This window comes from Phaenicophaeus curvirostris, chromosome 3 (genome assembly GCF_032191515.1).
Source record: "Phaenicophaeus curvirostris isolate KB17595 chromosome 3, BPBGC_Pcur_1.0, whole genome shotgun sequence".
NCBI classification, from domain to species: Eukaryota; Metazoa; Chordata; class Aves; order Cuculiformes; family Cuculidae; genus Phaenicophaeus; species Phaenicophaeus curvirostris.
In genome coordinates this window covers 83966639-83990853 of record NC_091394.1, presented here as the reverse complement: position 1 = coordinate 83990853, position 24215 = coordinate 83966639, and the positions used below count along the sequence as shown (strand labels likewise).

The 24215-nt window shown below is 39.7% G+C and overlaps 1 protein-coding gene across 2 annotated transcripts; it reads left to right on the top strand.

Moving 5' to 3' along the window:
• The first annotated feature begins 267 nt into the window (after positions 1-267).
• Positions 268-23942, top strand: RAD21 (RAD21 cohesin complex component). 2 transcript variants are annotated; one of them, XM_069854566.1, is made up of 14 exons: positions 268-419; positions 7786-7959; positions 9164-9293; positions 11281-11380; positions 12360-12466; positions 13241-13444; positions 14043-14168; positions 14365-14487; positions 15759-15982; positions 16293-16455; positions 16836-16987; positions 18654-18803; positions 20187-20270; positions 22097-23942. In XM_069854566.1, the coding sequence occupies exons 2-14, from the start codon at positions 7816-7818 to the stop codon at positions 22286-22288; spliced, it is 1899 nt and encodes a 632-aa protein (XP_069710667.1). In that variant the 5' UTR covers positions 268-419; positions 7786-7815; the 3' UTR covers positions 22289-23942. The 2 variants fall into 2 exon arrangements, with proteins under 2 accessions (XP_069710667.1, XP_069710668.1); XM_069854567.1 differs by lacking the exon at positions 268-419 and adding an exon at positions 7456-7475.
• Positions 23943-24215: the final 273 nt, after the last annotated feature.

The window sequence follows — 24215 nt, the reverse complement described above, 5'->3', positions numbered from 1 at the left end:
TCCGACCGCGCGGCTCGGACACGCGGCCGCGCCACTGCCCTGGCAACGCCGCCCCGCCCCGCAGCCCCTCCCGCAGCCCCTCCCGGCGACCGGCGCCGCCGGACTCGGGGCACTGCGCATGCGTATCCCGCCGGCTCGGCCCCGCCCCTCCCGCGCGCCGCCGTCACTCATCCCCGCACCGCCCCCGCGCCCGCCGGGCGCATGCGCGGGAGCGCGCCCCCTGCTGGCGGCGCGCGGGCGCGAGGAGGGGCGGCGCGCGCGGGGTCGATTTAACAGTAAACATCCTGCCGATTTGAACGGCGGGTTTGGGCGGCAGGAAGGGCAGCGGCCGCCATCTTGTTTGTTTGAGTGAGCGGCTCGGCCCGGCTCCGCCACGGGCAGCGGAGCGGCTCCCCAGCGCCAGCCTCCGCCGCACCGGGGTAAGGAGCGGCCCCGCTGCCGCCGCAGCCCGGATCTCGGGGCGCTGCGGAGCCTGCGGCGGGGCGGGCGGGCGGGCGGGCGGGCGGCAGCGCCTGGGCCTCGGCGGAGACGGGGGTGACCCGTGCGGGGCCCTCCCTGCGGCCTCGGGGAGTCAGGGCCGGGGGAGGTGGCAGGGCCCCGGAGGAGCAAGAAGGGCCCGGGGGAGGCGGTAGAGCCCCGGCGGGGCGAGAAGGGCCCGGGGGAGGTGGCAGGGCCCCGGCGGGGCGAGAAGGGCCCGGGGGAGGTGGCAGGGCCCCGGCGGGGCGAGAAGGGCTCGGGGGAGGTGGCAGGGCCCCGGCGGGGCGAGAAGGGCTCGGGGTAGGTGGTAGGGCCCCGGGAGGGCGAGAAGGGCTCGGGGGAGGTGGTAGGGCCCCGGCGGGGCGAGAAGGGCTCCAGGGCGGTGGCGGGGCCCCCGAGGGGATACAGGCAGGGCCCTGTGGAGGATGAGAAATGCCCCGGGGGGTGGCACGGCCTGGAGGGAGGCAAGGCCCCGAGGGAGGTGGCGGGTAGGGTCCGGGGGGAGAGGTGGAGAAGAACCCCGTGGGGTGGCGTGGCTTATGTGGAAAGACCAGGGCCTGGGGGGAGGCGGGGCTCCCGTGGAAAGTGGAAAATGCCCCGCGGGGTGGTAAGGGCTCGCTGGGACGGGCAGGGCCTGGGGGGAGGCAGGGTCTCGGGGGGGCGGGCTGTCAGTGACCGCCACGCGTTCTCTGGGGAGCCAGTCAGGGCCCGAGGAGTCTCCTCCGAGGTGGGAACGGCCTGTAAGTGACCGTCCCGATCTTCCCAGGAGCTGTGGGTCGGGGTCTGGTGGTGGCAGTAAGAGACCTGCTCCGGGCTCGGGCTGGCAGAAGGGACGGCGGGGCTAGGGAGGGGAGAGGAGCAAAGTTCTGTCTTCCTCTGTCTTGCTTCATAATGGAACTTAAATTTTCACTTGGATAAAGCTGACTGCTGAATATTCTCGCAGTCCTCACTAGTAACATATGAACTGCCTTCTGGGCACTAAGACTCTTGATCTGCAAATAAAAGGCTTCTTGAAAACTGCGTGTCCCTAGAAGAATTAAGGTCTTATTCTAGCAGCTCCTATGAGCACTCTGTTATAAGTCTTATTATGGTTTATAGGTTTTTCTTTAGTTGTGAATGAAGGGCTTCTGTTAACTATAAGACAAGGTGTTGTGTTTTTGTCAATAACAAAGGAAATTTGGGGTCACTGTGACTTATTGGCATGGTGTTATTTCTGTAAAAATGGGTTTTCATTGAATTTAGACACGTGGAAGAAAATACTGTACATTTGAAAAAGTTACCATTTAGGCCTGTGTTATGTGAATGGGTACGGTAAACACACGCTTTCATTAATCTCCTCAGTACAATTAATTGTATTAAAAATGAGGAAACATCAAAGTATTAGTAGGGCCAGGCTTGTGTTCTGTTTCGTGAAGGATGATTTTTTGATAGTTGACTTTCTGTTTAATTTGCAGATACAAAGCCCACTGATCGAAAGGTTTAACTAGAGAGGAAGTAAAGGGGAGGGAGGCAGTAAAAGGAGCAAAAAGTTTGAGAGACTACAATAAACTTAAATTAACACACAATTAAATTAGTCCTCTCTCGCTAGCAGGATTGCTGATATCAAGAGATTTCCCACAGAAATGAGAATAGTTGCCTCAGTTAATATGAGTTAACTTCTTTGAATTTAGATGCTAGAAAGTTAGGTTTTTACATTTGGGCTCTTTGTTTGAACAGTGCAGAGGAATAACTGCTGTGAAAGAGGGAGTAATGTAAGGAATTCTACGCACTTGCTCCACTTATGTACATTTAAGGAGCATGTTAATAGCTGGTTTCTGCAAGTGTATTAATTTGACCTGGAATTGGAATTGTACAGAACGGGTTGGGATAATCAAGATAGGCCCTGAAATGAGTTTCTCTTCCACTGGATGAGTGGATATACTGAATGTAGAGGGAAGGGATGAATGCCTGCTGAGGACTAAAGAGAAGAATAGGAGGAAATAGTGTTCAATAATCTGACTCTGTGCAATAATTCTGAGTGATCTGCCTTTTGAATTAGTAACTTTTTTGGGGCACTGGCTGTAGCAATTTGATTGTGTAGGTGAGTAGTGTATTGGAGAATAAAGGATTATCAGGCACTGGCACAAGCGGCCCAGGGAGGTGGTTGAGTTGCCATCCCTGGGGTGTTTAAAAGATGGTTAGATTAAGTGCTTAGGGATATGATTTAGTAGTGGACAGGCACAGTTGGCCTTGATGATCTCGAGGTCTTTTCCAACTTAATACGGTTGGGCTTGATGATCTTGAAGGTCTTTTCCAACCTAGTGATTCTATGATTAATAGTGAATGCAATTCCTGTGAGAGAGTGTTGTGGTTTGATGTATTTTGAGCAATTATAGACCTGGTAGGGCAACCGCAGCTATAGAATTTCAGAAATCATGTTGATGGAAAAGTGAGACCTAGAGAGAAATGGAAAATGCTGTATGTTTGTCAAACTTGTGTCAAGTTGAACTAATTCAATTTCATCTTTTCAATAATTGATTTTGTGGACATACAAAATTGAGGTGACTTGTCACTGGACATTGGTAAAGCTGCAGGTGTCACGAAAAAATATATTAAAACTCAGAAAACTGTGGATTAACCAGAGAATTATAAAGGTAGTTGAAGGAAGAAGATGAAATAGGGTAGTGCTGAAAAGAGGCATTGAGCTCTAAGGAGTTATTAGTGGAGTTTGTGAAGACTGTTGCCGTTATGAATTTTATTTTTTTTTCGGTGGCACCAGGTTTTCAATGTGTTAATGAAATGGCTGGTGAGGCAGCATCAGTGAGGGAAGTTTTAGACATGTAAGGACCATAGTGAAGGATTATGAGTTAAAACTGAGGAACTCTTAAGTACTATCGCAGAGTCAGGGTAACCCTTGTGAACTTCTGAAATGCCCAGCTGGGCCAGCTTGGAGTACTGCAGGTGCATAGGGTGAACTCGCTCTTCCCCAGATCATGCAGGGCTGACTTGGCTTAGCAAAACAAAAGCCAGGACAACATATGAGGAAAATTGTGTAGTACAAACCAGCAGAGAGGAGAATTTGAAGGATAGCCTAAGAACATACGAATTAAAATGACAGACTGATTTTTAAGTTGTAGTGTGGAAAGTGCTGATCAGTGGATGAATGTGGTTCTGGAGTAGCCTTTCAACAAGAACAGACATAAGTGACAATAAAACAAGCTGAAGACTGAACTTAGCATAAAAACTGGTTTGTGTATACATAACCTGACCTGATAGAATAACAGGCAAATGCGTTTAATTGGCTGGAGTGAGCCATAGTCAGATTAAAATACAGTGAATATCGTATATGTTTTCTGCAATATTGTTGTCTACTTAGTTCATCAAGCTTCTTTCTGAATGTCTTGAAGGATGGGATTCAAGCTAGGCGAGGGTGCTTTTCAGTGTTTATATGGTTAGCTATTCTAATATGCAGAAAAACTTTAAGACTTAATAATTGCGAATTTGATGGGCAAGATGAAGTTCACAGGTTATATCTACCCAATTTTCTTGGTGCTTCTTAGGGAGGATCAATTACCAGATACTCAGACAAGAGAATCAAACAGATTGATTCTGGATCAGATGCTGTGGACTATCTGTATTGTGTTAGTTTTACTTTATGCATTCAGTTACTTTGCGTTAGAATCATGGCCTTTTTTTACACTTCTGTAGGAACAAAAATATTAAAACTAAGACTGATTATTGAGCACCAGTTTAGGCAGAGGAACCTGAGGACAGTTGCACAAAGAAGCAGATTCAAAGTTAATTAAAATTAAGTTTAAGATCTTTTAAGATGAGAACATGGAGAGATCTGGATTTGGTCCCATCTAGTCTAATGTGAGTACATATTATTTTTGCTTCACAGAGAGAAAAATGAGTAGGTTCTTTGTACAGAGTTTAAGGTCCTGGTTCATATCCAGTCAATTTCAAAAATTAACAGTTGTATTTTACCTTGCAAGCTTTTAAAGAACCGTCAGCTACCCTTTTTCTTTGGAAGGATTCTTACGGGTTGCTTTTGCAGCCAACAACATGTTTTCTATCTCTGCACTCTGTCATTCCACAAGACTGTTAGATTCTTTAGCATTCGTCCTAGTCTTGAATTATGCCGGAAAATCTTATTTCTCCCTTTATGCCGCTGCATCAGCATACTGTCCTATGAGTTAAAGATCAGCCAGAAAGCCTGAAATAAGGAAAAGGATTATCTGAAAAGAAGGAAAGAAAGAGAAACTCAGAAAAGTGAGAGCAACCATTGGGGCCTACTTTGAGCAATTGTGCTGCTGCTCTAAACAGCAGTAGCTGAACTGCTGCAGCTCAGAACCATAAAGGTGGGATTTGTACCATTGCTGTAACCCAGGCGCTGGCATAGAGCATCTGCTGGAGTTTGGAAATGGCATAGGCTTGTATTGTGACAGGAAGTTAGTGCTTCAGGGAACAGAAGTATTATTTTGTAATAACAGTTCAGATTAAAACACACTTTAAACTATCTGTGGTCTGATTGTCACTCTTTCTGTTAATGTGTTTTGCTATGGCAAAGTTGATTAATGGATGAAGGGAAACAGATCACCTCTGTCAGAAGCTAGTTATTTTGGGTTCTTATTTGCTCCAGAAGTTTTAAGTATCCTTCACATGTAGTATGATCTTCTCATTAGTCTTAGGCAAGTTTTAGGCTTGATCCATGACTCCAATATGGAGCGGTAGTTAAACCTAGGAAACGCCACAAACGCAGGTGACCACTTACTGTTTCTGTGCTTTCCCTGGGTGCAGTGGCTTGCGGCCTCTATTCTTTGATTTAATTGCTAACAAAGCATGTGTTTTGAAAGCCATTGACATATGTTAAGCTCCCCTATGGGGAGTACTGGCTTGTGAGTTCTTAAAAGACAAAGTTAACAATGTGTCTGTTTGGAAAAAAGAATAATTAAAAAAGGTTGCAAAATCATTAGCTTTGGTGTGATCCTGACACCTCAATTTTTGGGGGACCGTTGCTTCCTCCTAGATATCTTAGATTGTTTGTCTTATGCTTACATTACCCTTGCTATCTGGGATTTAAAGTGTTAAGTTGTTTTTGTCTGAGTTGTCCAGAAGTTTCACATTTAACAGCAACTTCTGGTTCAGAGTTAGAGTTAACTGTACATTGTAAGTTTTGTGAAGCCCATGCTACTTATTTTAATGATTGTAAAATACTGTTGAATAATTGTGCCAAACTCCATGAATTAAAGTACATTCTTTTGCAGCTGTTGTTGGGAGTTTTTAGCAGAGTAATAATACAAGTAGTTTTGTTAATGGCATTTTTGTGTTTTCTCCTGTTCCTCATGTTTAGGGGTAATTTACAGGCCTGCTGTTACCAAAGCAGTGTATATTTGTTGTAGTAGCAACTCAAGATACCCAAATGCGATGCTGTGAAGTTATGTCTCTGCCTGTACAAAAATACTGTGAGACCTTTGAAAATGCACAAAGCGTTGAACTGTCTGCTGGTCTTTGAGGCAGTGTAGTGTCTTTCAAAAAACACAGTGCAGGGGAGTAGAATACCTTCTTTTAGATGAATTCTGTTGATCAAGGAGACTTCCAAAATTGTTCCATTGTGCTTCCTAGAAAAGCATGTTCATATCCACCTTTTCTGGAGTGCTCTCCTTAGCCCCCACACAGTTTCAACAAATGAAAAGTTACAATTTTATCAATCTGTAGCTTTGTTATGACTCAAAGCTATCAACTTCACTCCTAAGATTGGTTTTAATCCTTTCTATTTGTTGTGTTAACTCGAGCTGAATCTGAACATGGCCTTTATTTCCTTTAAATCCTCTCTGCTGTGTCTTATTCTTGGTTATGAAGAAAATCAGCCGCTAGTCTGTCATCAGGACAGATAAGCTTGTTAACCAGTTCTGTTGTCCAAACAACTCTGCTCTGTTTAATATAGCTGGAATCAAAAGCTTTCATCACCTTGCGTATCGAATGGTATCTATGAGTGGGTACAAGCGTGGAGTATGGTACCGCTACAAAGATAATTTTCCCTACGCTTTATATTTCTTCAAATCTCAAAAAGTAAAAGAAAACCCTTGAGAAGAAGGAGAAAAAAAATCATTTGCCTTTATTTTCAATCCCTAGTTCTACATTTTTTCATTTGTTATTCAGTTATCAAGAGGCTAGCTTTGCTTCCAGGGAACTAGCAATGCCAATGCTTCTCTTGCCCCTATATTTATTTCCCTAGCAGTCACAATTGTGCTCCTCCTTTTTTATTTTGTATGAAGTCTACCTTATAAATATGCTCTGCCCTACCTGCTTTGAAACTTGTTTCTTTTGCCTACGAGTAAATTGGTATGGTTCAGGAATTGGAAGTAAAAACTGAAACACACCTGTTGCATCTCCTGTTCTTCTCTATCATTCATTATTCACTAGTTACTGACATTGCTGGAGAAAAAGCTGCTTGTGGAGAATCTTGCACCTCTTTAAAACAAAGTTTTTTTTCTCAACTTGTAATTGAACTGAATCACGTGCTTATCTCATGCATGAAATTGGCATGTTGAGATCATAAGACATCGTGTGGTTCTGCTTCCCCGTGGTTTGTTATGTTGATATCTTCTCTAGTATCTACCTTCTTATGGCTGATAAATTGATAAAAGGAAGTATATTTTTCTGGTGATGGAAAAAGGAGAAACTGGATCTGCAGGAAGTTTGGAATAATGCAGTCAATTTTCTTACCATCATTACCAGCACTTGAATAAAAAAAATACAAAGTGTTACTAAGAGGATTATAAAATGTAGAGCATTCTGTTGACAAATTAAATAATTTACTTTTTTAAAGAAAAATATGGTGAAGTGCAAAAAGTTTAGGCCTGTATTTTATAATACTGAATGTTTCATGGCAACAATTTAGAATATGTCCCAGTATAGAATAGTAGTAGCTACTGAGTTAAGAGTAGAAAGAAATGGAAGTGGTAGAAGACTACTGTGGACTGAAAGCTGAGACGTGTTTGCCTTAAAAGAGCTTAGTATCGTTACCATAATATATTCAAGATTTTTTTTTCTTTCTTGCGGGATGGTGAATGTTTCTAAATTATGTAAAAATGTCATTATTTGCTGTTCTTCCTGCTTTATATTTCCTCTGCAATAAATATATGTGTTTCTCTATAGCTGCCACTTATAAGTGTTGGCTTCTTCAATGTTTCATACAAGTAGTTTGACCTTAATGATTGAAAAGCAAACATGTGCTTTGCTTTATGCGGCGAAGGGGGCATTTACAAGGATGTTCCTCATAAAAAAAAAATTCCTAGAAAAATAAATTTGCATTTCTCTTTACAGGTTTGCACTTTGTTTTAGGCATCTGGGACCATGTTTTATGCCCACTTTGTCCTGAGCAAGCGTGGGCCGCTGGCCAAAATCTGGCTGGCGGCCCACTGGGATAAGAAGCTAACCAAAGCCCATGTTTTTGAATGTAATCTGGAGAGCAGCGTGGAGAGTATTATTTCACCAAAGGTATCTGCTTTACGCTGATGTAATGTTATCTTGGAGTGAAAAGAAACTGTGTAGTTAGGTTGTAGTTACTATTTGGGTCACTGAAACAAATAAAATTCATAATATTGCTGTTTAAAAGGGTGAAAAGATCTGTTCAGATGTGAAATGCTCTGTTGACTCTTTGATTCTGAGGAATATTTTCTTGTCAATTTTCTAATGCTGAAGTATCGTGCGATCTAGATAACAAATGCTTTTCTTTGTGTAAGTGGAGGACTTGTATCTTGTTATGCCACATGTCATTTAGAAGCAAATGTTTGGAAGAGAGGAAAGCCCAGGCTTTCTGAAAAGTAACTTTTAAAAGCCTTATGGTGACACACTCTCAGTGCTGCTGTTATTGGGAGCTGTAGAAATAGTATTCAAGATGTTCTTATCTATGCTTATGACCTAAGTTCAAATCATGTTTCTGCTTAGCTACAACAAAATGATCTGGAGTATCATGGTAGCTTGCAATGTTGCTGGTTATGTGAGGATGGTTTTCCGTGTAATAAAGATACTGTGCTGTACTGTGAAGGCCTTGCATTTAAAGCTTTTAGTCTCTGGTTTATCTTTTCTTTTGGTTGCCACAAATAGGACAATGTTTCTACTCTGGATTTTGGAAGAACTTCTAAGTAAAATTTTATAGTAGAATCATAGAACTAGTATTCCAGAACAATGATTTGCTTCAGTGCTAGCTCTGGAAGGATTTAGAAAGATTAAAATGTTCATGGACTCAGTAGTCTAGTGAGCTCCAACATTCTTTTCCGTGAAGGAAATATTGATAAGTGCTCTTACATATATTCAACTTTGTGTAATGGTCTAATTGGCTTGAATATTAGAAAGACATTGTACGTAATAAAAAAATTGAATTCTTAGCATTTGCGATTAAGCCCTGTATGGCTTAATCCTTCTGGGAGGCAATTATTCCATGTACCCTTCAAAAGAAGTCTTGTGCTCTCGGAGTAAACTGGAGTTAATTTAGGGATATTTGCCAGGTCATCCATAAATACATAGGGCATCGTGTTAAGCTGTAGACTTTGTATTCTTCCTTTCTTTAGTTTTCTGCTGACTTTTGTTTGTTTTAGATATTTGATGTTATTGAAAAACTCATGCAAAGCTGACTGAAATTTCATTAAAGGAAAAAATTTAGGACTACATCTAATTCTCTGATTGTGCATTATGTTTTCAGGTGAAGATGGCACTCCGAACCTCAGGACATCTCTTATTAGGCGTTGTTAGAATCTACCACAGGAAGGCAAAATACCTTCTTGCAGACTGTAATGAGGCTTTCATTAAGATTAAGATGGCTTTTCGTCCAGGTATCTGCCTTTATCTAAGCTCTCTATGAAAAGTTGCATTGTTATATAATGATATTTATTGAGAAGATATACAATTCTACCATCCTATCTCCATAGAATTACATCAAGTTATCCAGGGTTATAGAAATTATTTTCTTTAATGCAGCTTCAGGCTGACTGTGTGACCAAATTGTATGCTGAAAAGCATCTTTTCATTGAATTCTGAATGAATGTTTTTCCTATTAGTGCTGATTCACTAAAATCTTGAGTATTATTTAGGCTACTGTTGGTATATGGTGTTAAATGGAAATAGAAAAGAAGTGCAGAAGGGAGCCTGTTTCCATCAAGGGTAAAGATTGTCTTGCCCTGATTTACAAAGGAAGCAGAAGTAAGGATTTTTTAACATCTTCACATTTTAGTTTCTGAAAATGATGTGAACTATAGTGTGCAACAAAGGTATTTTCCCTTTCATTCTGGCTTGGGAAGCTTTTTTCCAGCTGGAGTGTATTTGTTGCAGTGATGCTGCTGAATTATATTCTTTCTACCTTTTCAAGTTTAAGAGTCTAGTAGATTTGAAAGCTGAACTTAAGGAAGGCTTTTTTTTTTTTTAAAAAAAAAAGGCTACTCTTGAAAGCCAGAGCAACAGTGAATTTGAGAAAAGTTAAGGCGTATAATACGTTTATCTTTATTTCCCCACCTTCATGTTGTGATCTGGGTGTCGATCTTTGTGTAGCTTTCAGTGACAGTTTGTTGACCATTATATTTAACTTCCCTGGATTATGAGAACACATAAATTTGTCCAGTTTCACAAGGTAATCTATTTTCCCAGTTTTCCCACTCCCAACAGAGCACATGTAGAAAGTGAAGCTCCTTTAAACAAGATTTACAATAGGTGGCAGGCTGACTTGAAACAAGTCGATGCATTTGTCTTTGTTCGTAGTTCATCAGCTTTGTAGCTTAGGCATTGGCTTGATCCTGTCTGCTCTGAGAATCATTTACATGCCATCATCTTAAGCAGCCAACGGGTAAAAAATATTGGATAGCACTGAAAGGATGGACTAGGTTTCCTTGTTCCTAGCCAGGTACCAAGATGAATAAACTACAGACTCATGCTTGTTCCTGGTCTCTCTGGACAGTGGTTCTTTGATCCATTGCGGAGGGGAACACGGTGGGCAATGTGTTTCTGAAGTATCTGTACCTCAGAATTGCCTTTGTTGTGTGGGTCAGAAGGCAGAACGTAGAGCTCAGATCTTCTGCAAGTTACGGAAGGAATTGAACCTGCATTTCCAATGCACATTCAAGTGTCCTGACCTCTAAGCCCTTGAATAAAAGAGGTACCAACTACTGGCGCTGGTTTTGTGTGATGCCTAATCTGATAGTCATGCTCTGAGAATGCCCACCGAGTAGCAGATTAAGCATCTCAGGAGGATAAAAGAAGGTATGTAGATGGCTTAGGTAATCCAGCTCTTTTAAATGCAGAAACCTAAGATTTTGTGTGGCCCAAGTACAGTCAGTACTGTGCTGAGACTTTCAGGGCTAATGTAACCGACTAAAAGGCCAGTAGCAAAATAGTCATACTGTGTTGCCACTGCTTTACCCAAACCAGGCTGCTGTGTTGCTGCTGCTTTACGCCATGCAAAATACAGGAGTAACTAGCTCATCTGGAGCATCAAGATAAAATGGTTTTATAGTAGGTACCTGCACTGCCAGATACCTGCGTAGTGTGATGATGCGTTAACTGCACAGCTCTGCGTCATGCTACATCAACATTATCAAGTGATTTGAGGCTTCCAGGGTTGTACAAAGCAGTACAAGGGCTTGGGCATATGCATTTTTAATTTAGACTGAATCTCAATGCTAGTATTATATAAGTTTTCTTCATAGGTATCTAGCATCACTCTTAGAATTCAAAGACAAGCTCATGCTGGGAGAGCAGTGCTGAAGTCATAGGGAAAAACGTTTTCCTTGTGAGGAGTGGGAACTCATGTCCGAGTGTTCTTTTCTGCAGGGGTTGTCGATTTGCCTGAGGAAAACAGAGAAGCTGCTTACAATGCTATTACCTTACCTGAGGAATTTCATGATTTTGACCAACCACTTCCTGATCTAGAGTAAGCTTGATTTGTTTGTTTGTTTATTTCCATGCCAGTGGTGTTTGGATTTAGTTGAAGAGAACTTGGTTTTAAACAGCATGCTCATTGCCATGTTTAAAAAAAACCCAAAAACGTCTCTAAGGTAACATGTGTTCTTAAGTCTTAATATACCAGGCAAGTATGCAGTCATCTGTCTTTGTATTGATTTTAAGCTCATAGTAGCATGTAATTGTAACTGAAATTAAAGCTGTTCTTACAGAAGCTTTTGAAAAACTCTGATGGGTATTACCATTTCCTTTTTCTCTTCTGTGTAAGGCACTCCACATCACATATATATGATTAGTTTTATGGAAATGTGCTGCTTGACCTTGTGTAGTGGCAGTTTTAATTCTTAAAACTTTTTAATGCTAGTTGGTTGCTTGTAAACATAATAACAAGTATACAACCTGAATAGTTCTTGATCTTTAAAAATTGATGTTACCCTTTTGGATTATTCATAATGGAATTTCTGGCTTGCAGTTTGTTTTACTCAGTGTTCTATTTTGTTTATATTCCAATTAGAGTAGAGCATACGCTAATTTTAAACTACGTAATTCTGTGTTCTTCTAAGAAAGGTACCTTAACACGCGACAGAGTCTTAATTCGATACTGTTACCAGATATACTTCTCGATAAATTAATAGCTTTTGAAGCTGGGGGTGTGTCTTTTCTCGCTTCTTGGTTTGTCCTTTAAAATTAGTGACCCAACATAGCAAGGAGTAAAAGGTTACTGATGTTTCCCAGAAGTTAATACAGTTTGGGTGATAGATTTTAACCATGAATGGTCTTACTGTTTTAAGTAGTGTTTTCTGTTTTGTATTCACCATCAGCTTTTTCATTAATTGACTTGAGTGTATAGTTACTGTAGTGCTTTTTTGCAACTAATTTCGCATTTGTCTAAGCAGGCTTTGTCTGTTATTAAATTGAGATTTTTAACAATTACCTTCTCTTTGTTTAAGTGATATTGATGTCGCCCAGCAGTTCAGTTTGAACCAGAGTAGAGTGGAAGAAATTACAATGAGAGAAGAAGTAGGCAACATCAGTATCCTCCAGGACAATGACTTTGGTAAAGATCTTGTGTATTATTATGTGTTACTGAGCTAGTTTTGGTAACTGTGAAGTTATGGTTTTGCAATTAATACAGAATCTCCACTTAGTACAGAACTAATTAGTTTAAACATGCCTATATAAAGCTGAAGAACATTCAGTCAGCTTAATTAATGAAGTACTATGTCATTACAATTTCCAAAATGTGGTGTGAATATGAAGTCAAACATTGCTTTAATCATAGGCATGTTTCAACTCAAACTGTTGAGATTTCTAGAGCTGAAGCAGTGAGTGGTGACCACTTCTTTCAGTATCTTTTCAAGGACAGTGTTATAAATCAAAGCTTCAAGACAGCTGTATTTGAGTATCTAGTTTCCAGAGCACAGTAATATAATCCACAATTCAGTAATCCTTTTGAAACCGTAATCTATCTGTTGATGGTAGTGTAGATTTGGCATTGGTTTGCTCTGAACGTGAAGCCCAACCTCGAGGCCTAAGGTACAACTTCTCTGAATTCCTTGGAATTCTTCGATTTAGTATGATCTTGCTAAAATCAGTTCAGATAAGTATGATGAAATGCTTCAAAGAGGATGTGGTTACTTTTATAACTGTTTGAACAATATTGTGCTATAGTATTATTGGGCATAATTTCTTAGGTCTTGTCATGAACTCTGCGATTAAGATAACTTGTAGTGAAGTTTGCTGTTACCCTTGGGCCTTTGCTCATTAGTTATCTAGGTCTCTGGCATCTCAGTTCTTTAGCATTTACAGCAGTGAAATGATATTCTTGCAGGTGACTTTGGCATGGATGATCGTGAGATGATGAGAGAAGGTAGTGCGTTTGAGGATGACATGCTAGTGAGCACCAGTGCTTCCAATCTCCTGTTGGAACCTGAACAGAGCACCAGTCACCTCAATGAGAAATCTAATCACCTGGAATATGAAGACCAATACAAAGATGATAATTTTGGAGAAGGAAATGATGGTGGAATACTGGGTACGCTTGAGAATTTTTTTTCCTCTATCCTAGCTTCTGCCTCACTTAGTTCTTGGAGGACCAGGGTGGGGATGTTATTTCCTTTGCTGCCAAGGTCCCTCCTGAAGTTATGCCTTTAGCAGTGGAATTCTGGTTTGAGTGCTACAGCAATATAGATGATGTGTAGCATGTTAAATTGTTGGCATGTTTGAAATGAGGTATAATTAAATCATGCAGAGTTACCATACTATATGTAACAATTCTTTAAAGAAAAATCAATATGCGACTTTTCTTGTGCTTTCACTCCTCCCAAGGGTTTAATTAATATGATGGGAGTTGTATTGAGTGCTTCTCTGTGAAGTACTAAAAAACCTAGTAAGGTGCAAATATGTGGCAAGTGCATTGTAATAAAGGTTACCTGTAAACTCAAAATTTGAGCTGGAATGCACCTTAAAAAAACACTCCAAATTACTTTGTCAGCATTGAAAGTATAGGTTTCTTTAACCTTTGTACTATCTTTGTATTGTCATAAATTTATTTGTACTTCTTTATAAATTTATCTGTACTTGTTTCATGAACTTGTGATTGCAAAGCTTATTCTTTCATATGGTTGTTTCAGATGATAAACTTCTCAGTAATAACGATGGTGGCATTTTTGACGACCCACCTGCGCTCTCAGAAAGTGGAGTAATGATGCCAGAACAACCTCCCCACGATGATATGGATGATGATGATAATGTATCAAGTGAGTATGATGTAGGGCTAGATCTAGGATTACTTTTTTTCAACTAATTTAATTTGGATTCTAATTCCTTAAAAGCATGTTAAGCTTGAAATTATGAAATGTGGTAAACCACTTTAAGGTGTACAGGAGGTGATGGAAGGGTAGCACAGTTCCTTAATGTTTTGACATTATGCAAGATACTTTTTCTAATTGGCAGTGGGTGGACCAGACAGCCCAGACTCAGTAGATCCAGTTGAACCGTTACCAACTATGACTGATCAGACAACGCTTGTTCCCAATGAAGAGGAGGCTTTTGCTCTAGAGCCTATTGACATAACTGGTGAGTAAGCTGTTTCAGAGTATTTGACCTGGGTCATCGGAGACCACCTTAGCTCAGTGAGGTGGAAATGAATATCTAGCACTGCTGCTGACTCTACTCAGTTGGAAGAGAAACTAGGGACCAAGTGCTGAATTCCTTTTATTCTAACTGTAGTCTTCCAGTACTTTCCAGTTAGGTAGCTTACACTGATGGTCTTGGAGGCTGCCAGTTTGTAGTTTCTGCAGTAAGTATAGCGCTGTGATACTGCAGCTTTTGATAAACATGCTAGTTAAGACACAAATAATTGGAATAGACCCCATCATGCTTATAATTCTAATAGAGTATCTGTAGCGCCAGCACAGTTTTCAGTGTTGTTTTTCAAGTGCTGTTTTTGATGGCCAGGGGTGACTACACTGAGAATGAGTGCTTTTCTAGTGATAGATAACTTCTATGAATCACTGAATTGAGGAGATTCTTCTTTGTATTTGAAGTTATACTGAGTTGTGAAATTCCTGGTGTTTTTTCTCTAATGCAAGACACTTTCTTCTTTCTTATTTTTACTGGTACTGTGTTTGGCTCATTATAAATAGATTCCTGCTTTATTTAAAAAAAAAAAATCTGAAAAAATGTAGTTTGTCCTGTGTTTTCAGACTGAACTCCAGGCCCTCATTTTCTGCTTGGCCAATTAAAAAGCCCTAGCACTGCCCTCTGGTGGCAAGCTCCCAACCAGAGGTCCTAGCTGCTCAGCTGGGACCAGCAAAGACAGTGTTTGACAGAACTTAAGGGTCTACTGCAGAGTGCTAGGCTGTAAGCAATTTACAGTAAAGTCATTCTAGAGCAGGATGAGAGAGGTGCAGGTAAGATAACCACCTGCATTAATTCTACCAAAGCTCAAATAGGTCTTAGGGGAAAAGCTTGGTATGGTGTTTTGACTCTTGGACCAGAGGGACCTTATGTCTCAGGGGTTTACTCCTGAAGAATACCAGCCTGACAAGCCAGCCATGAGGGAGGGAGGCATGTGCAACTGAGAACATTGGTGAGGCTTAGGTAGATTCAGTAGAACCATAAGTATACACAGAAGAATTTGTAGGTTATTGGACAGCATTCACAGTGATTGACCTTTCATAGTGCTTACATCTTTTCATTGCTTCTCCCAAAGCTAACGTTGCTTTAAATTCTTGAGGCAGCTTTATACATGGGCAAATAAGACCTGTAATGAGCCTGCAAGATTCTTGTGCAGTGTGGTATCTGTATGAGCTAACCTTCTTTACTTGCTAAAAAAATCTCAACAGTCAAGGAAACCAAAGCAAAGAGGAAGAGAAAGCTGATTGTGGACAGTGTGAAAGAACTGGATAGCAAGACTATTCGAGCCCAATTAAGTGACTACTCTGATATTGTCACTACTTTGGACTTGGCACCTCCTACTAAGAAACTGATGATGTGGAAAGAAACTGGTGGAGTTGAAAAGCTTTTCTCTCTGCCTGCACAGCCTTTGTGGAATAATAGGCTACTGAAGGTAATGTTTCTGTGCAGATTCATTTCTAAATGGACTGTATTCAAGTTGTGCCTCATATATAGTAAACATCAGCATATGAATAGTGATATAGTGAAGGCAGAATTTGTCATTTAAAAAAAAAATCATTAAAACTACTAAGATAACACCAGTGCTTAAAATAGTTGAGTTACAGAAATAAATGATTTATTGTTACTATTGTGGGAGAGTAGCTTAAAATGTGGGAAAGGAAGATGGCCCCTAAGTACTTGTTATGAAATGAAATTAAGACACTGAGAAATACAACAGTGAATAATGTAACCTTTCCCCATAGCTCTTTACTCGTTGTCTTACACCCCTGGTACCAGAAGACCTAAGAAAGAGGAGGAAAGGTGGAGAAGCTGACAACCTTGATGAGTTCCTTAAAGACTTTGAAAACCCAGAGGTTCCCAGAGAGGAGCAGCAACAACAGCAACAGCAGCAACGGGATGTTATTGGTTTGTGTCTTGTTGAAGATGCTTGGCTTTCCCTCAGAGCTTATTTTTCTCCTTTGTTTTTGCTTTATCTTAAGTCATCTAGGATTATGAATGAAGCAAAGAGCTTATTAATGGTTGTTTAGCTTGATATACAGTCTGTGACTTAAAATAGTTTTTCTTGCTTGAAGCAGAAGATACTTAGAGAGTCAGTTTGATCTAGTGGATTGAATTGGATGTTAGATTGGGTTGTATGTGCATCGGTACCAATTCTGTTTGAGTCGCTGTGAAAGCTGTGCAGGCTGTTAACAGTGCTAAATTCTAAATTAATAGCAGATTTGGCTTAGTGCTGTATTTTGAAAGTATACCAGGATATCTAAAACTGGGTTTGTTGTGGGATATAGACGAACCTATTATTGAAGAACCAAGTCGTTTACAAGACTCGATCATGGAAGGCAGCAGAACCAATGTGGATGAATCTGTTATGCCACCCCCACCACCTCAGACAGGTGTCAAACGCAAACTGCAGCAAGTGGAACCAGAGCCAGTGTTACCGGTGAGTAGGATTTTTTTGCTATTATTTTTATTTTTGAGAATGAGAAGTGGGTGATGTCTTTGAGCAGGACGTGATGCAGGGTTTGAGGCAGTAGCTTTCTGTGGTCTTGCGAGATGCTGGAGCAGTATCAGACTCTTTATCCGTAAGTAGTCTTTATGGTGTAGAAAGCTTACTCAAATCTTTAAAATGCACGTAGGATAAAGAAATAATACTGTTGCCTACAGAAAAAGTCTTTTAAGAAGTAAAGCATATTGCTTACAAAGCTGTGGAGTTCTGCTTAGCAAGTGTGTACAAGCAGCTTTCACTGATGAAGAAAGAACTGTCTTAGGTGCACAAACTTACTTTTTAAGGTAGATCTAGTGTTGCAGGGTTAAGGATTCAAAGAAAAACTTTGAAATCTTCAGGAAAGGTTTCCTGTTGAGTTATGAGTAGACTAGGAAACCAGCTCATGTCTATCTCTTCTGTAAAAGCTGTGATGCAGCGTGAAAGGAAACTGTATTTATGGAGGGAAGAGGAAATGGGCAAAATGAAAGGTGTTTTTTCTGAAGGCTTGTCTGGTGAGAACAGTCCTATTATGCTGCCTTTCTCATATGTGTGCATTTTTTTAATCCCACTTCTCACGTGTTTCATGGCTGACAGGTGGTTTGCTGTAGAATGAAACTGTTAGATGTTATTTTATTAAAGAGTGGCATCTGCTGTTGCTCTTGGCCACGTCGTTGGGGGGAAATTAGAATGCCCTGTTTGTGCTTTGTGCTAAAGTTAATGTTGTTGGTGTGTGTTGGGAATTCTTTGGTTGTGCTAACTAGATCAGGCCTCTAGGAAGGTAGCAGTAGTGGTAGCCTGCTGTATGACTTCAAAAGAGAAGTTATTTTGAGCTATTTTAGGCCATAGAATCATAGAACAGTTTGGGTTGGAAGGCACCTTAAAGATGATCTTATTCCAACCTCCCTGCTATGGGCAGAGACATGTCCCACAATGTGTAGAAACAGTTTCAGATGTCAAGTAACTTGAGTGGCAAACACTAAGCTGTGTACGAATTGAAGGGGCGAATACTGTATATTATAAATTTTATTAAAACTGACTACATAAATCCTTTATAACTGCTTTTCTAGATTTTCTTCTTGGTATAACCATCTTCTGAGAATGATGCTTCAGCACCAAAGTAGCTCATACAGTTTTGGAAATGTTACAAAGTTACCTATGTTTTAATTCCTTCATGCTTGTATTGAAAAGAACAGTGTTTTGATAATTTGAAGATGTCTTGTTCCAGTGAGTTAATGGGTTCATGTAGCACTGCATCTGGTTACATGGGATTTTAAAGTTGCGTTTTCTGATCCAAAAAATGAAATCAGTTGCTTGTGTGGTGGACTCAGTGAGGTTATTGGAAAGCTTTTTTCCTTATAGTGATATCATAATTTCTGGTTTGAGTAGACTCTAATGGACAGCAAAGCAAAAAAGGCTTTTCACTTTTCAAAAACGAAAAATTCTGACAATTCATCAATTCTGACAAATTCCATTTGTCAGAATTATGAAATGTTTATATGGAATTTATAAGTGGCATAGAGAATTGGATTTTGTAAAACTGATTTGTACTGTTAGTATTCTATTGTAAAAGCACTGATAAAATGATGCTGCCTGTTTTTAACTGAATTGTGTACTTTTAAAGCATCCACCATCACAACAGCTGGAGATACCACCTGTAGAAATGCCTCCAGAGGAGCCCCAAAACATCTGCCAGTTAATACCAGAGCTAGAACTTCTGCCAGAAAAAGAGAAGGAGAAGGAAAAGGAGAAAGAGGAGGAGGAGGAAGAGGAGGTAAGAACTATGGTCTTAAAAGCAAGCTATGTAGAAGGATTTGTGTGTTCTCCAGCACTGTTTGAGAAATCTTCAGTCCCTACTTGGGAAATGACAACTTTTGGAAATGTAAATATTAAAATTATTCCATGATGAATTTGTAAGTTGCATATATATTCTGCTTTGAGTTAGAGAGTTCTCCTGTTCTCCCACATGGTTGGATTAAGGCATTTACGATGCCTTATAAAAGAAGTTATGAACTTAATTTTATGATTACATTTTAAATAGTTCATACCACTTAATAAAGTAGATTTTTGTAAGAAAACCCTCCATGCCTTAAAATGTAGTTAAGAAACAACTTCAGTTATCAAGATATGTAATGGTCTGTGAATATCAAAACAAACTTCATTGATTCATTTTATTTTACACCTAAAATATACATATTAAACTAGCTTTTTAAAAACTGTCTTATTGTTGGAAAAAGAATGTATCTGGATACGTGAAGTTTCCTTCTGTAACAAAGCACATGTACAAAGAAATGTGAATTACTTCAGTCAAGATGATTTTCCTAGCAATGTAGAAAGCTGTTAGAAGAGAATAGAATATTTTCAGTTGGAAGGCTATTATAAGGATTGCCTAGTCTAACTGCCTGACAGCTCAGGATGTTGCTGGATGCAGAGGAATATTAAAGTACTACAATGAGGAGAGAGAAATATATGCTGACTTAATTTTGAGAACTAAAATAACCGGCAAAGGAGGTTTATTCTGCATAGTTTGAGGCCCTTGAGTTAGGACTGGAAACAAAGCAGATACTGCTTGCATATGTTGCTTTCATTGTGATGTTTTTAATTGCAGATTTGAAATAAAGTTATTTTTAAAAGCAGCATACAACATATCTTCCATAAACAAGTACTGTTCGATGTATGTGAGTGCTTCGGAGGACATGGGGAGCTGAGGCCTTAGAGCTGGCCTCTGAGGCTTTTAGCAATGACCTGTTCTCATTTTCAATGGCTCTGTTTCCACAGTGAGATGAGAACATGCCTGTGTCTATTAATGTTTACAAATAAAAGCATTGTTGATAGTGCTCAGTACTTGTCATCCTAGGTTAGACTGAAGTGTATTTTCGCATTCGGCCATCATGACTGAACTTTTGTCCTACTGATTGTCAGCATAACATTCTGGAGTATAATTGTAGTGGCAGGCAGCCTTACCAAGATACATGCATCTTCTTCCGTTCCCCTTCCTGCCTCTCCTAGGCGTATCCTGTGACTCAAGTTGTCTAAACCTTCTGGTTTAATGAAAACAATAAGCTGCAGTGATATCTAGAAGTATCTCTTTCATTTCATAACTCGGTGGATGAAAAAATCATTGTTTTGTACATGTGTGAATTTTGGCTGCTTGCAGGAAGAAGACGGCACAGGGGGTGATCAGGATCAAGAAGAAAGGAGGTGGAACAAGAGGACTCAACAAATGCTTCATGGACTTCAGGTACACATGATAATTTTTCTCTTGAAGTAGCTTTTGAGTGTACCTACTGATGCTTTTCACCTTAGTTAAAAGGTTAAGAAGGAGCTTTCTTTGCGATCTTGAGGAGACGGGGGGTGGTGCGGGGGAAGCGCTTATATTTGAATATTAATTTATTGAATAAAAATCTCACTTTATTCCAAACAACATTTGAAGTAAATTTTTTTATTTGACTGTTCTTCAACCATTATACCCACACCTGATGGGCAAGTAAGACTCCTAGAAATTTGAATTTTAACATAACTTGGTTTGTGTTTTTAATGAAATCTTAGCACATCTGGCTTTATGCTATGTGACTCAAGACAAACCCTATCAAGATCTAGGGATAAAACCATTTTACAGGATGTTCACTCCTAGCTAGGCTAGTTGGAAAACTTGTGTTAAGATAAAGTAAATCTACAAGGACTGTGATAATGTGACCTACCCAGTGTTGGGATGAGGAGGAGAAACGGAAGGGTAAAAGCAAGAAAACACACAATAAAGGCTGTTTAATAGGTAAAGCCAAAGCAGTGTGTGCAAACAAAGCAAAATGAGGAATTCATTCGCTCTTTCCCATCAGTAGGCAGACACTTAGTCATTTCCAGAAAAGCAGGGCTTCATTATGTCTAAAGGTTACTTGGGAAGACAAATGATATAACCCTGAATGCACACACACCTCTCCTTTTCCACCAGCTGTTATTACTGAGCGCAACATCATATGGTATGGAATATCCCGTTGGTCACTTGGGATCAACTGTTCTGGCTGTGTCGCCTTCCAGCTTCCTGCACACCCCTAGCCCATTTGCTCCAAAACAAAACCATTTTTTCTGATCCAAAACATAGCACTGTATGAGCTACTGTGAAGAAAATTAACTGTCTCAGCCCAAACCTGTTCAATTGTTGCTATAAAATGGTGTTTAAAGTATACAGATGTTGGTAACGTGTAATGTTTTTCTCTGAATGTTTCATCACAGTTTCTGAAAAGAGCTTCAGAATTCTTTTTGGACTGTGTCTAGCTTTTTTTTTCCAATTCTTTCTTCCATGTGCCCAAAAGCACATCACACTGAATGGCTGAAACATTAAGTCTGTAATGAGATTTGAAGTTAAGATCTGTTTAATATAAAGTAATTTGGTTTGGCCAGCCTAATATCTTTTCATCTAGTAGATATTCCAGAGCAGACAGTTCTGTTTAAATTGAAGACGTCAGTTGTTGTTCTTGCCAGCAAACAGATGTATTTTCCTGAATTTTTTTTTATATTCTGGCTAAGACTTTGAAAATAATAAGCTACTCTGAGTACTTAAGTTTCAGACAAACAGAGGAGTTTGGGAGTTTTAGAAATAAACAGGCTTTTACTTTGGGAAAATTATGCATCTTTTAAAGAGCCTTAGCTCTTGAAATTTTGTTTTAAACAACAGATCGTGATTATTTTTGGAGTTGATTTTGAGAAATAAAGTTTCTTAATTCCTGTTTAAAAACATTTGTCCTGTAGTCAAGAAGGACTGCCTAGCTATTTGTTCAGAAAGAGAATCTTGTGCTATATTACAGTGTTTCTGGAGTAAGTTGCACACACTTGAGACTGATTTTTTTTTTTTTTCACACATCTCCAGGAAAACCTACTTGGTTTCATTTAGATAAGATCCATATAGACATTTTCATATACATGTTATGTCCCCATCCAATGTCAAGTCCTTCCCAATCCTTCCCAGTGTCCTGGGTTGCGGGGGAGTGACAGCAAACAGAATCTTGCCAACAGACATTCTTGTTTGCATGTTGTTCTCTATCTAATTTGTGGTATCACTTTTTTTTTCAGAGAGCTCTTGCGAAGACTGGAGCAGAATCTATCAGTTTGCTTGAGCTGTGCAGAAATACGAATAGAAAACAAGCAGCTGCAAAATTCTACAGCTTCCTGGTACTTAAGAAACAGCAAGCTATAGAGCTGACACAGGAGGAGCCTTACAGTGACATCATTGCAACTCCTGGCCCCAGATTTCATATTATCTGAATGGTTAGGTACAGCAGAGCTAGTGGTGGTTTCACTAGCGCATACACATATTGCCCCATCTGTAGGGCCCACGAGACCATTGCAGAACACTTAGTTTTTATTGTCTGTATAAAGTCCTTGGTTTTCTTTTTTTGCATTATTTTGGGGTTTGTATTTTAAATTTACCACTTTAAAACTTTTAGTGAAACTGCTGGGGTGGGTGACTTGAGTTCCAACTGCAGAAACCAGACAGCTCAAGGACCCAGATGGAGATTGTTTTAACAGCTCAGAGCAGATGTGTGCAATATTGGTGCATGTAATGTTGAGTATCAGTGAAAATGTCTTACGATAATTTGACTAGTTGATTTAATAGTGATATTTTTAACCTGTACGAGTAAACCTGAATGGCCAACCTGTTCTCTGATTAAGAACTTTGCCAAACTCGTCTAAAATGTTCGGTCTGCTTCTCATAGTAGCCGTTTCTTTCACCTTCCCTAGATCTTTGTGCATACCGTGGGTCTATTAAAGCTGCCAATATGAAAGGTAGTGCCTGACATGTCAGCTTGCTTTGTCACTGCATTTTTGCAGTCAGATTTTTCTAGCCCTTGATGCTAAGGGAAACGGGCGTCTGTGGAAAGCACTTCCTCGACGTGATACTCTTGCATACATGAGAGGACGGAACATGTATTGAGCATTTTGGATGAAACATTCCTTTTCACTTATCACCTCATTATGGTCCACTACTGATTATGGCTAATTACTGTTAATAAGCATCAAATGAAAACTCTAGTAATTTCATTTAAACTTTTAAGGTATCAAAATGTTTTAGGTTTGTTAGAGCTGTACATAAACTCCAGACTTTTTAAAACAGACTTCTAGATTGTAAATTATCTGATTTTTTTATTAAGCAGGCATGTGAAGATAAGAATGGGAAGTTGAATAGATCGCTTTTTGTAAAGATGCTAAATTCAGTTATCACCTGTACTGAAAGGGCAAGAAGCTTGAATTTGCATCTATATATACAGTACAAACGGGCACAGTTCCACCTAACTGTGTAGTGTATTAATGGCTCTTTGGATATATTTATGGTTTTAGTATTGATTTTTTCCAATAATGTGGACTCACCTTCAAACCATTTTATCAGTTCTGCAAAAGAAGTCCCATTTGATTTTACTTACCAAGAATGAAGCTTTACTGTTAGACCAGTAGCACCAGAAATTATGTGAATATGTTGATTATGGAAACCTGTCTTAACTTTTTTTTAGGGCAAAATTATTCACACTGAAGGTTCTGGTTTTAGTGTTGGCACTTTTGTGAAATAATTCTGGGACTCTGAAATTTCAGTGTGTGCTCAGCTGTAAAATTATGTGAATGTTTAAAAAAAATGAGACTACACGATGACCATGTTTTAATAATCCTTGAGAAAGTTAATTGTATAAAGTTACTGCAGCTTTATTTTCAACATGATGTGCCTGTAAAACCATGATTTTCCCCTTTGTAAAAAAAGACATTGTAGATAACTTGAATGTTTAATTATAGAGAAGGTCATTAGTTTCTTGTTAAACATTTTTAGTCTGGTTTTGTTGCTTTTCAAGATTAATATTCTTGAAAATAGTTGATGCTGTTATGTATAACTTTTCTAATAAAAGTTGTGTTATAAGCTGTTACATATTAACTCTCGATCTTGTCTGAACATCTTCAATTTTTGCAGTTGGGACCTTGCACTTTAATTACTGCTCAGCTGTTGAATAAGGTCTAAGGAATGGTGATAGACAAAGCATTTGCTCTCGGTGTTTTTCCTGTATCTACAAGATGTGTGTTCCCATACTCTGTTGTGGTGCAGGCAGATGATGAGATGCAGAAAGGCTATTTGCTGCACGGCATTTATTCTGTTCTCCCTATGACTGCTGTTCTTTACAAAGATATTGGAGTACTTAAAAAAAGGTAC

Excerpts from the sequence above, each read along its gene's own strand:
- RAD21 (XM_069854566.1), top strand. The coding sequence starts at position 7,816 with ATGTTTTATGCCCACTTTGTCCTGAGCAAGCGTGGGCCGCTGGCCAAA. Across the intron at positions 14,169-14,364 it reads TGATGATGATAATGTATCAA|TGGGTGGACCAGACAGCCCA; the intron begins GTGAGTATGATG and ends TCTAATTGGCAG. Across the intron at positions 18,804-20,186 it reads AGGAGGAGGAGGAAGAGGAG|GAAGAAGACGGCACAGGGGG; the intron begins GTAAGAACTATG and ends GGCTGCTTGCAG.